Source organism: Pagrus major, chromosome 6, assembly GCF_040436345.1.
Source record: "Pagrus major chromosome 6, Pma_NU_1.0".
Taxonomy (NCBI): Eukaryota; Metazoa; Chordata; class Actinopteri; order Spariformes; family Sparidae; genus Pagrus; species Pagrus major.
In genome coordinates this window covers 8602065-8614943 of record NC_133220.1, presented here as the reverse complement: position 1 = coordinate 8614943, position 12879 = coordinate 8602065, and the positions used below count along the sequence as shown (strand labels likewise).

The 12879-nt window shown below is 41.9% G+C and overlaps 1 protein-coding gene across 1 annotated transcript in view; it reads right to left on the bottom strand.

Annotated features, from left to right (window-relative positions):
* arhgef10la (Rho guanine nucleotide exchange factor (GEF) 10-like a) overlaps window positions 1-12677 on the bottom strand; it is a 120199-nt gene extending 107522 nt beyond the window's left edge. Inside the window, exons 1-3 of the mRNA XM_073468882.1 lie at window positions 12533-12677; window positions 2283-2576; window positions 415-442 (exon numbers count right to left, since the gene is read on the bottom strand). Of these exons, the coding sequence (XP_073324983.1) occupies window positions 415-442; window positions 2283-2571 (317 nt within the window). The 5' untranslated portion in view covers window positions 2572-2576; window positions 12533-12677. The remainder of the gene's footprint in view (window positions 1-414; window positions 443-2282; window positions 2577-12532) is intronic.
* Window positions 12678-12879: the final 202 nt, after the last annotated feature.

Below are 12879 nucleotides of genomic sequence, written 5' to 3'. Positions count from 1 at the left end.
ATGGAAAAATGTGAGTTAAACTGATGGAAGCTGAAGTGAAAAAAATTCATCCTAACACTGCATAACAAAGTCTAAACAAAGCTAATGATATCGTACTGGAGGCATCATCATGAATTAGTCAATCCTTTGATTTCCCTCTAGAATTGAATCAGCAACATCACTTTATACTTGACATTATCCCTTGTCAGTGCGAATGTGTGACATGCCATCTGGCACCTACGAGTTGTACAAATAGATGCGGCGTAACATCACATCTATCTCAAACCCACTGTGGCGGTGTGTTCGGATGGAGTGTAAGCATGACATTATCTCAGACATAATGACACAACACTGATGTGATGTGATGTTGAATTTTCCTCCACCGCCCTTTCGTAATTTTCCCCCGTACAGTGATAGGAATCAGAGGAAACTTACCAGCTGGGTGAGTCATTAACTGGAACATCTGTCAAAAGAAAGAAAAACAGCAACCGTGAAACAAACTATTCCAAAGCAAAGGAAGAACTTACTTGGAAAGTGACGAATATAACTTTCGAAAAAGACAGTTTGACTTTGTGTTGTAATAACTTATTCTCTCTTAACTTCTTGTGTACAGTACAACTTTTCAAAAGTCACCTTCAAGATCTTAATCACACTTGCTCACATCACGTCGAGATAATTAGGCAGATGGTGTAACAACTAGAAACTGATTTGCACGGTTGTAATGTATTTTCACAGCAAAGGTAAAAACAACAAAGGTGCTGGTGAACCCACGTGGATCCCCACCGTGTAAACTCATGTCATCTGCTGAGGGAGGCATCCGAGTCTCAGCAGCTCTCAACCCTCGATTATATAACAGACCCCCACCACACACTATTATCAACGCCCAGAATTCCCTTATGCATCCCCTCAGCCCACTTAACGGATTACCACACACAGACTTGGTGAAAAAGCTTTTTAATTAAACACTAATCGCTTCACTTTGTCCAACAGAACTTCTCCGAGACCTAAATCTCCCTCTTTATCTGGGCGTGTAATTACCGGGGCTGTTTGGCGACGTTTGCCAGGTAGTAAATATATCATACTTATATCTACATAACTTCATCCAATTAAGGGGAAAGTTAACTGTGCTCTTCTATGCCTGTCTGCCTGAGGCAAAATTCAAATCCTGTTAAGTAGAGATTAAAACCAAATACAACTGACTGAAGTCACTCAGGCAGAGCACGGCTTTAAGAAAACTGATCAGATTACATTTTACGAAAGAAGAAACATAAAATGTACAAATTAGAGCCAAACTGTTGTTATCGGAGACCGATTATTGTACAGTCAATATGTAGTTTTACTCCCAGGAACAGTTTGATGTCAGTGGGTTTTGGTTATGGTACAGAAACTTTAATCACTATGTGGTGACTCTACAATAAACAAAATGCTTTAAGTTACACTAATTAAAGCCAGATAGTCTCAAACTGTTCATGCCTATCAGCAATGTTAGAGAATAACCTTTTACTTATGCACTGTACTTTTATTCAATTTCCAGGTGCACAATATTCCCTTATTTGCCAGATGGGCCTGAGACATTTTACTGCATGTGTATTGACATCTTCCATCTTTGTGCACATTAAAGTTGAAGGATATTCTCTTGTATTTTTGCCAGTTTTTCGGTTTCATGCTACTTTATAACTTACTTCTCCTCCACTCTACTTTATCTTACTTTTTACTTTCATTTTAGTTACTAATCATCACAAATCATGATCTGATATTACAACAAATATGATGTGTGTAATAACATAATATTAGAAATAAGACTTGCATAATGGATAGCTAATGTTACTTCTGGTTGAGGCACAAATGTTTATAACACATTTATTTAGCTATTGTTTATTGAAAAGTTGTAACTAATGTTTACAATACTTTGTAAATGATTATGTAGTTCATCTATAAACATTATTTGGGTGGCAGCTGTAACGTTGCAGATGTTTATGAAACGTTTTTTTATGTTTGTTAACAGTTTTTAGTTAACTTAAACTACTACTTCTACTACTACTTTTCAAACAGTAGGCTAAGTAATGAGTAATTTGTGAAATATGTCGAGTAAATTGCTCTTTAAAAATACATCCTGATATTAATTATGTAGTTTTACCTTCAGTAGTTCACAGTAACACCATATGGGATTGGTATAACCACATCTCCCACTGCCTGAATATCAGTTCAAATTTGTCACTTTCAGATTGTCCTGAACAGCTGACCCAGAACAAGAACAACTGATTCAGCACCAGTTTAAAAAAATAAACCTGAAAACGTGTTACCTGATGTAGAAATCGAAGCCCCATGCTTATTGTCAGCGCCCTCCTGTCCAGCAGGAGGCGATGTTTTCAGTTGTGTGCTGTCCATGTCTGTTTTTGACACCGTGTCTGATGTCTCACTGCCTTCCTTTTTGGACACCTGGACGGATCCAATAGCATCAGAGTTGATCCCTTTACTGTCCTCCTGAAGTTTCTCCTCATCCGTGTCCTCAAATGTGAACTCTTCCCCTTGCTCTTCATCCTCCTCCTCTTCGTCCTCCTTTGGCGGTGGCTGAGGCATCACAGTAGACATAATCCCTGAAAAAGAGACACAGTTCAGTTGTAGATACTTTGTCCCGGATTTTGGTGTCTTGAAAAAGACACACTTATCTTCTAATAATAAATTTAATAACAATATAACAAGATAATGTTTATTCTTTCTCCAGGGATTTGCAATACCTCAAAATATTGCTTTAATCCACACTGAAGTCTTTTCTACTGCATCTGATAAGAGGCTGCACTTAATATGAACTCTTGAGTTACAGCTTGCACCTCAATGTGCTATTTCCAGAGTACTGACATCAGGACCGTTTATATGATAGGTATTATTTGGATGAGGGCGGACAAAGGTAAATGGACTCTGGATTGGAATGTTCTCTGGTCTTCATAAACATTGCAAAGCTGCTTAGCAAAAACAGTCTCACGCAAAATATCTTGATTGAAATCAGTGCTCTACTAAATAACAGCGAACTGGACTGAAATGAACTCTTAACCCTGCAGTGTGTTCACAACTTAAAGTTGAGACTGCAGACAGTGTGTTATGTTTTTTTTCCTCGCAGTGCATAAAAACACCCTAAATTTAGCAACTTTTTCAAACTGTTTGACTGCTAAACATGAAATACAACTGAAGTAATGTGCACTTAACGAATGCTCCATATATGTGGAGCACGGAGAGAGAAACAGAGTGTAATCCTACCACTGTAAACATGACATATGGCCGTTGGAAAGACTGTTAGTTAAATCAAAGAGTCTGGGGAGGCTTAGTGGCAGATTAATTAAGATATCCACACACTCACTGATGAAAACATGTTCCCTAACATTTACAGACCTCAATTATCTAAGAGGCTAATTTCAATCTTGTCTTATCAATGGAAACAGTTATGACGGCAGACAATACATTTTAGGAATTAATTAGAAATCAAAGAGTAACTGCCATATTTACAAAGTTAAAGTGTGTTTACAAGTCTTAGGAAGTACCACTGCATATGTTAAAAAAGGTTGTATCAAGTCTGTTGTGGCTCCAGTTGCCTCCAGTGTTGTCATACGGTGGCTAAGTTGCATTGTGAGCAATAAAGGTGCCAGGTTTTAAAAAGAAAGAAGACTGTCAGAATGTAAAAGGTGATATCTCTGGTGAGCATTGCAGTTGAATGATTTTCAAAACCTGGCGCCCACATCTAACTAAAAAGCAACAAGTATCTGTCTGTCTGTCCGTCTGTCCTTCACATATCTCAAGAACTGTTCATCCGATCTTCTTCACACTTTTGAGGTTTGTTGTCAAGGGCCTAAGAAAGTGCAGTGTTGAATTAGGTGCAATTTGGACACCTGAAACGTCCAGTGTGAACGCAGCAGCGTGGCCGGGGCTTCAGCGCTCTATCTTCATTCCTCTACAGACTGAAGCTGGGCTCATCTCATGGGTAAGCAGACATAAACAAAAAGGAGATCAGCTGGTGCCACCAGTTAAACCTGTCTGGGTGAGTGGGGAGATGCTGTCAACACGTGCTTTCTGTTCTTCAGCAAGAATTGGAGGGGAGATTTTAAGTTTCTGTCAACAGTAATATGCTAGCTAATGTTAGCTTCGAGGGCTAATGGGCTAGAATATTTTTTGGCAGCATTGTCAGCTGCTCCGGGATTCCACTCTCATTGGTTGTTGTGGTCTGGCTCGGAAATCATCCAGATTTTAAATCATAAATATCAAGCATGATTGATATTATCAGGGTAGTTTAAGGCTTAAGACTGGGTCTGTAAACCCTGCAATTTACCAAATAATCTGTGCCGAACAGCATGTTTTGACCAGGCACTGCAATAGTTACCCACAAGGCAACTGAGTGACATCATTGGTGGTAATGTATCAGATTACATGCAGCTTCCTCTATAACAATAAAAGACTTGTTACTACTTTTTTTCACACAGGCAGTAGTACTCCCCAAGCATTGGAAGTTACCCTTTAATGAAAGATTATCGACACATACAGCATTTGCAAACACACAGTGTGTTTTACAGTGACGTTGGACCCACAGTACTTCCTCAACAAAAAACTGGGCGTGTAAATTGTCAGCTGTAATCATGGAAATTGGATTTGTTGTTAGCATATTGTCAAAATAAGATGTACATTTTCCATGACACACATGCCCTGGAGGTACTAAATTGCCGCATGCAGTAATTGTTGCATTATTTCACAAAGCAGGGGGATTTTCTATGACGTACAGACTGTTTCTGTACATGTTAGTGCACCGCTCCTGAACCCAGCATCTGCTTTGCATTTTGATGAGCAGAGAACTGCTTCCAACATTCTTGAGCTTGATAGGGCAGTTTGTCGAGCTCCTCTGGGAAAATGACAGCATGGAGCACAGGGAGCTGAACGTGGGCCGGCTGGGCGGGGGGTGTACAGCCCTGAAACACGCTGCTTGCGGATTGTAAAATTCATTGTCAGCACTTATTGTCTAACCTGGATACAAGCGCTGTCATGATGTCGGTTGTGGTTCTCATTATCTTTTACTACAGCGTTCTGACAGCTGACGTGATGTTTGTTAGCACTGTGGTCCAGGAACAGTAATAGCTAAGAATTCGGAGTCACCACCATGCGTGCTAAAGAAGTCTTTAAATGACAGTGAATACCAAAGTTATGTGAGGGAAACGCTGCTTTCTGAGCTCATCTCCCTGCCTGTTTACAAGTATGATATGCCACAGCAGCCTTTGTACCACAAACACAGTTTTTCCAGTCGGCCTACTCATTGGTCAAATCAACAAAGACTCCTTTGTGGAGGGAAAAACTTCTGGTGAGTCTAAGAAAGCATTGTTTCTTTATTCGTCACTGCAGTACTGATTAGCTCACAGGTCATTAGGCCATGGCTGTGCAGTCTATGGTATGGCTTGTATAACTTAATAAATGGAGGATTTTGTCAAAAGAAAGCAGCATCCTCTTTGAATGAAAGTTATAGAAAGAGTAAGACTTAATTGAAAGTTATTGCCGCTATACCTCCACGGATGAAAGCCACGCTGAGTGAACAACCATTCATGATCATTCACTGGAATAACTGAATAAATCTTCACTTTATTGCAATTAACGGCTGGCGCCTTGAAAAAAAGTTCAGCTTGCAAGCGTTGAGACAAAAAACCCCAAAGATTTTCTCTCGAAAGGCTCTCCTCAGAATCAAAATGACAGGTATGCTGAGCAACTTTCTTTGAGGGAAGGCATTTGGACAAGCCATCAAACAAACTCCAGCTTAGAAAAATAAAGAGCCCCGGGAGTGGTGCAGTGTGAAAGCTATTCTTGAGGGGAAAATAAGATACATCACAGAATAGAGATGAAACCAACTCCTACACACCCTGTCCCTGACCTACATAGAGCTCTGAAAACTCTCCCGCTGTGTACCAAATGTGGTAATGAGTAGAGGGATGTTGTGTGAGGAAAGTGAGGTACGTGTACACTTTTCATGGGTGATCCGCGGCGCACCGGGTCACTCATTTGCAGTGTTTATTCTGACTCAAAAGCTTCAAAGTTACATTATGTGCTGTTTTAAATAGAGCAGATGAGTCAATCTCAGCTCCCTATTGTACAGTAATGTGAATCATTTCCCTAAAGCAGTCGTGATGTGTAATCTGCTTTCAGCAATGAAATACAGGGTTTAAAAACAAAAAAGTTTTCTGATCAGTAAGTCTATTCAAAGATTGAGTTGCTGCATATTCAGTTCTAGCTGCTGCTTTACAGAGTGCTGTGTTTGACCCACTGCAGACAGCCATTGGTCAGTCGCAGTCGGGTATATCAATAGACAATTGCAGTAAACAGCAGCTGGTGACGGCTGAATCAACAGCATTTGAAAATGTAACAGAAAGTCACTGAGAGTCACCGCTACTTAAGGCTTTTCCTCAGCAGAAAATGGCACACAAACACTCAGCAGACAATGAGAGACCAGCGGTCCATTGACAACAACAAACAGTGCCAGGCGGAGACGATTCTGCCTCTGGCGCTCCTTCCGTCTCCAGCTTCCCTGAGGACTTCCTATCAAGAGATACGAATGTGACTCTGCCAATTTAGGAACTGCAAACAGCTCCTTGAGAACAGACGGGATATGTCTTTCTTTGGCTGTCAAAAGACATAACAATCTGAGTGGGAGGCTCTTCACAGACATTTGTGGATTTCATGGATTCGCTGAAACATTACGTTGCCCTACCAGTGATTTCACAGCACAGAAGAATCTAAGCCTACTGCATTATATATCATGAACATTATGAATATTTTAAATTTCACTTAAAATGAATTTCTGACGACTGCGCGCCAAAGGCCATGTGGAATATCATATCACACTGTAAACACAACATGGTAAGAGGGTTATCTATGCATATTTGAGGTAGTCTCATTCCTGCCTTTCCCCCAGGTTTGCCGTCGTGTTGCCACTGCTAAGACGTTCAGGGATGATATTCGTTTAGGAGCCGGTCTGGCCTTCACATGCCCTCTGCTGTAGAGATCAGCACCAGTAATGTCATTTCACAACAGCAGTGATGTGCTGGTGGTGTCACATAATTCAAGGACACAGTGAGAGTAACCACCACCTCCCATCTGGCATTTGTGCTCACAGCACAATAGCATACTGGACTCCTGTGTGTGTGTTTGCTGCCGTGTACAAATACTGAACAGAGATAAGAATGTCCTGAATGTGTTGACCAGACAATGCTGTATTTGATCAAGGAACAGACGTGTGAAACCAGTGAAATAAATATATGCCCAGATTAGTCGGTACAAAGTCATTTTTTTGGAGTAATTTTGACACGTTACAGCCTATGACAAGCTTAAAATAACTAAATCCTGTAACACAAAGTGACTGCCGTATCTGCAGAGGCTTGACTGGGAAGCTGATCAATGCCGACTTCTCAATAATTACTTCTTTGTGTCAGTGTCTCTGAATTTCTGGATTTGCCGCCTAACTTGCCTGAGAAAAGAATAAGATAAACCTTGATTGATGCCCTGCGGAGGCAATTCAGTTGATGCTCCAACAGGCTGCCAGCTGCTGGGCGCCATCTTGATCTCATTACTCTTTCAAGTTTTCTTCACCATCAAAGTAATCCAGTGATGGTTGCAGCCTAGGTGCTGGATAGGAGGAATCGCTGGCAGTTAACGCTTTTGCGAGCCCCTGATATGTTCACATTTATACAAAACATGTCAATTCACGTTTAAATTATATATTTTATGTTTATGATCTGAGGTTTTCATCAGGAGATGGAGGGGATGGTGGCGGAGGTACAGGAGAGAAGGCTGCCCAGACAGTGACTGTAGTTCAAGACTGCATTTCAACATATGTGTGAAACCATGGGATAGTTTTGACAAGGGAGCATGGATATTATTAAGGAGACATCGGGACAATTTCCAGTTACTTTTGTGTTGACAGAAAAAGGCATTTTAAACCAAAACATGATCTTTCCAAACCATAACCAAGTGTTTTTGTGCCGAAACCTAACCAGTTTAAGCAGATAACCATAAAGAAAAGTAATATTGCAACATAAAGAAATTCAAAACATTCATTCTTGCGATTGGATTGATAGTTCTCATTACATCCATTGATACATTGCAAGCAAGAACTGCTAATAGCTAATTTGTCAGACTTTTAATGGTAGCAATTATAAGAAAAGAAGGTCCCACACACTGCTTCTTCTCAGCTTCACAGCGTCCCCTCTGGACCTTCATCAGGAGGGTTTACCATGGTCCCAATGGTGCCAATTTGCCAAAATGTCAACAAAGATAGGCTAAAAAAAAGTCATAGCCCACAGTATGATGCAGATCCCGAAGGACGTTGGGGGATCTTGATTTTATCTGGGGATGTCAGACTTTAAAAACCTCAGCCCTGTAGTGAGACACTTCCTGCCCGTGCCTTTCAAATTCCACATTTCCAAGTTCCATGCCCAGGCCGAGATGTCATTATGGTTATTTTCTCAGACATGACACAGCTTCTCCAGAGCTACACAGGACTCGACACAGCTGTTTTCACAGGCTTAGCTGTCCTCACAATACATGAAGTCACCTTTACGTGCAAAATCAGTGACATTCCTGATATAGATGATGTTTTTTTCTGTTTGTTTACATACATTTTATCGTTTTCATCAGAAATCTTTTAATAGACAGCCTCACTTTCACAGACTCCAGTGTGTACTCATAGCTCAATAACTGTCAGATTTCACCAGAAAGACAGAATATTTTGCCGACATTCACTTTTGAAGTATTGACTGTAGTTTGTGTGATGATTCGGTACTATAGAGTCGTTGCTTGTGCGTAGTAGAAATAGTAAAGGTGAGGATGAAAGTTCACATTGGGGTGAATCTATTTCCCGGATGAAGGTTTTTTTGAGTGCTGAGAAGACTTCAGCTTCCTCCTCTACCAAATCCAGCTTGTTCTTGCAATATTTACAACACTATCACAACAAGAACTACACCTGAGACCACAGAGTACAGAACACCAGTAGTTATTTGAACTAGATCTAAAATGTCTGTTGTAAACATTCTAACAACTCAGTTTTTGGAAACCAAACACTTGGATTCCCACTTTCGGTTGTTGCCTTTGGCATCATTCGTCGTGTTAACTTTTGATGTGTCAGTCAAATCAGATATCACAAATGAAAATATACTCCTGAATCAAAGTGTTCAGTTATTCTTCGGGAAGTGTCGTGTGGTCCACGAGGGGTTTCAACAGGATATGGAGCAAAAACACTAAAGCATTTCATAACACAGACACTGCAAGCAAATAAAGATATGTGTTTGTAGACACGGACAGATCTGCAACGATGAATCTATCAGTTGTCAACTATTGAATTAATATGCAGCTATTCTGATAATCTATTAATTAGTTTGAGTAATTTCAAGAAACAAGTCAAAACTCTCTGATGCCAGCTTTCTAAATGTGAATGTGTTCTGGTTTCTTTATTCTTGTTTGAAGGTAAACTGAATATCTTTGTGTTGTAGTCAAAACAAGACAACTGAAGACGTCATCTTGTGCTTTGGTAAACACTTACTGACATTTTTCATCTTTTTCTGGAATTTAATAGAACACTGAATAATGAAAATAAATGTCAGATGCAGCCCTAGTGCTAGGACGGCAGCCTAAAACATCAGCAAAGGGAGCTCGGAGGTTAGCTGCCAACACGCATCGCTTTCACTGAACAAGGTGACGTTCAGAGGTGCAAAGGTAAGAACTGTCTTATCGACACTGGTTTGGACGCAATGGGAATTTGAATGTACACGAGGGGCCAGGACGTGTGTATGTGCTGGAACTATAAGTGAATCATGCTAGCAGTTGGCGTTACCGATTAGCTTGGGTAATTCACAGTGTGAACAGTTAGCACTAGCGGCTGTTTTGATTTAGTAAAGTCCATTAAATGTTAGTTAGCTACTTTTTCAGTTCCGTTAAAACCGCTATAAGTGAACTTCCTGTCCATTTTGCAGTTAGCCAACCCCCTCCCTCATCTCTAAGTCGCCACACTTGCACGACTCCTTCCTATTTTCCAAGGCAGCTCTCTTTGCCTCTTTCTTTTCTTCAAGCATTTTTCATTGCTTGGCCTGTTTGGTGGTATAAGCCGTCACCGGGGGTTCACTCCTCTACACCATCGCCGGTGTAGAGGAGGATCCTGCTCTCTGCGCCTTCCCCAAAAAGACATTACCAACGCTTTATGTAGTTCTCTGTCCTGATTGGATAAAGTGGGTAGGGATACCAGATAATTTATTTTCTCTTTTACTGCATGAGCGGGGGAGGGAGCGACATGGGTTACTGACCAAACACTATAACAGTGATTACTGTTTGAATATAGAGCTATTTAACACTTATTTTAATGAGAAAATAACACTTACAGCAGTTTTAATAGCATTCAACTGTGTCTTGTAGGTGATCTAATTTGTGTTCAGAGTGTTATAAAGTCAGAAGATTGCTAGAAAACAGGCATCTAGCCAAGTCAGACCTGTAGAAACAGGCTGTAAAGATTGTTTTACTGTATTTCCCAGCCAGCAGAAGGGTACAAATGATAGTGGAAAGAGAGTTTAATGTTTGACGTGGTGTTTTGAATCAGTCAGCTGACCAGGTGACTTTTATTGAACTGACAATAACTTTCTCGCTGCGCAGCATGTTCAGTGCTGTTTCTGTGTTGTGTAGAAGACGTTAAGGAGCAGCTTCAATGTGTAAATGTTTGTAGCATTGTGTGCTTGATGGTTAAGTAAGTTAAGTCCACTGAGCGTATGTGTGAAGCAGGACTCAAATGCTGCGTTCCAGACAACTCAGAACTTAAATATTTATAACCTCCTACGAGGAAAAGTACAATGGGACACCAGAATCCCTACTTGTAAACTCGCATGGGAGCAGTCGTCTGATGTCACACAACTATGGCAGCACCCATGGGGAGATGCTAGGATGTATTTCTATGAGGCTAGTGAATGGAATATATAGATACGTTTCATGTGCCGTAACACAAAACGTATAATGACGTCTGTGACCTCATGTTGTTTTCCCTCCTCTGTTTCGTTCATATATGCGAGGAGGCTGCACTGCTGAGGGTTCACTTGCCAAAGAGACTAGGAAACTAGGAAATTCTGGGAGATTCCAACCTCTGGCACAGCATCGGCTGTATACAGCAGGTCATGGAGTTAGTGATAATGAAGAAATGTTGACCACTGTGTCAGATGTTTTACACTGGTAACCTCCCTATAAATAGATGTGTTTGGGCCCGGCACTTCTTACAGCACACGTAGCACACACAACGCTTTTAATATTGGCCAAGTTAAAAACGATAAAATGTAAGATCAAGCTCAAGATGTTAGGCGGTGCTTATGCGTCACCCCTCTAACCAGTGTGTTTGGTCTTGGACTGGAAGAGTTTCAAAGACATACGACGAGTCATGTTCTGGTGACGAGTTGCGAGTGTCACAACAACATACAGCAGGTAAGTCTCAACTTGCAAACATCACTGAAGTCATCCATCCTGTCAATTATCTGATTATCGCACAGGAAAGAAGTCAGTGAGTAATACAGTACCGGGAAACATTTGACAGGCGTGTCACCACTATCAAGTGACTGATTGTGTGTAGTTGAGCACCAAGGCCGTGCATGTGTACATATGATTGCGTGAGTGCAGAGAAGTTTTCATGGGTGAATGTGTGGCAAAAGGAGAAAGTTCCCATTGATAGTGAGGTCTTTGTGGTGGCTTCAGGCCTGCATGCATGGATTGTTAATGTCTGTTGGAAGTGCTGGACTGTGACTGAGGAGAAAAAAATCTGATACAGTGAGTCCATGGAGTTTCTTTGGAAAAAAAGGCACTTGGACATCCGGCAAGTGGGGCTGAAACAGTGCCCTAGCTCAAAATGCAAATTACTTGGTCAGAGGTCCCTTTGCACCCCCCTCACCCCTTTCCTCCCTGTCTCCCCCTCTCTATTCTGCTCAGGGTATAGAAGCAGTGTGAAATCCATCCAGGGAGGGGCTATTGTACTCCGGGAAGCAACCGTCAAACTGGAATGGTTAAGGCCGGGCCAGGGCCAGGGAATCTCTTATTATAGCCCGAGGCTGTGGAAGAGCAGGGCAGTGCTGCTGAATAGCAGCCGGCCAGAGGTGTGGGCCTGGAATGAGCCGCCAATCTCTCACTCATCCTTCCTGGTGCCTGTCTCAGGAACTGCTGCTATCATAACAAGGCCTCATGCACTGTAGCTCCGGCCGGCTCTCCGAATCAGGTTTAATCGTCCGTGATGGTGTGTACTCTGCCAAAGAGCCACACGGGTATCTGCCATTCCCATCCTCTCCTCCTCCTCCTCCACCTTCCCTTGTCCTCTCAGCTGCCCCTATAGCTGTTGGACTGAGACGGAGAGGCACAAACCAGCACACCCACCCCCCATCTCCACTCCATCAATAGCCCCTTTGGACAAAGCTGCTGCCCTTGCAACATGCTAACCATGCTGAGAGTGAGGAGGGAGGAAAGAGGAGAGACAGAATGAAAGGAAGAAAAGAGTGTTTCCAGTAATATATATGCCTCTCACCTCCTCGTCCTCTCAGTGATGTGTCCTCCGAGAAGCTTCAGGCACTCCCTGGTGAACCTTTAATCCTGGTAACCTCCCATAAACTCACAGTTTTTTTACCACACTGCCGGGTCCAGCACACTCATCTTTATGGTCTCCTGCGAGGGCTGCAAGTGGCTGCAAGCAGATTGGAATTCTCCTCTGCTGTTTACTTTCCCACAACTTCTCTCCTGCACCGTGTTCACTAGCAGCTCTAGATGAGGTAACCCTCCCTTGCTCCCTCCCCTTTTCCTCTCTCGGCTCTGTGGTTGTGTTCCTCCCGCTATCTCCCCTCTCTGTCCCTCTCTTTTTTTGGATGGGTCCTTTCA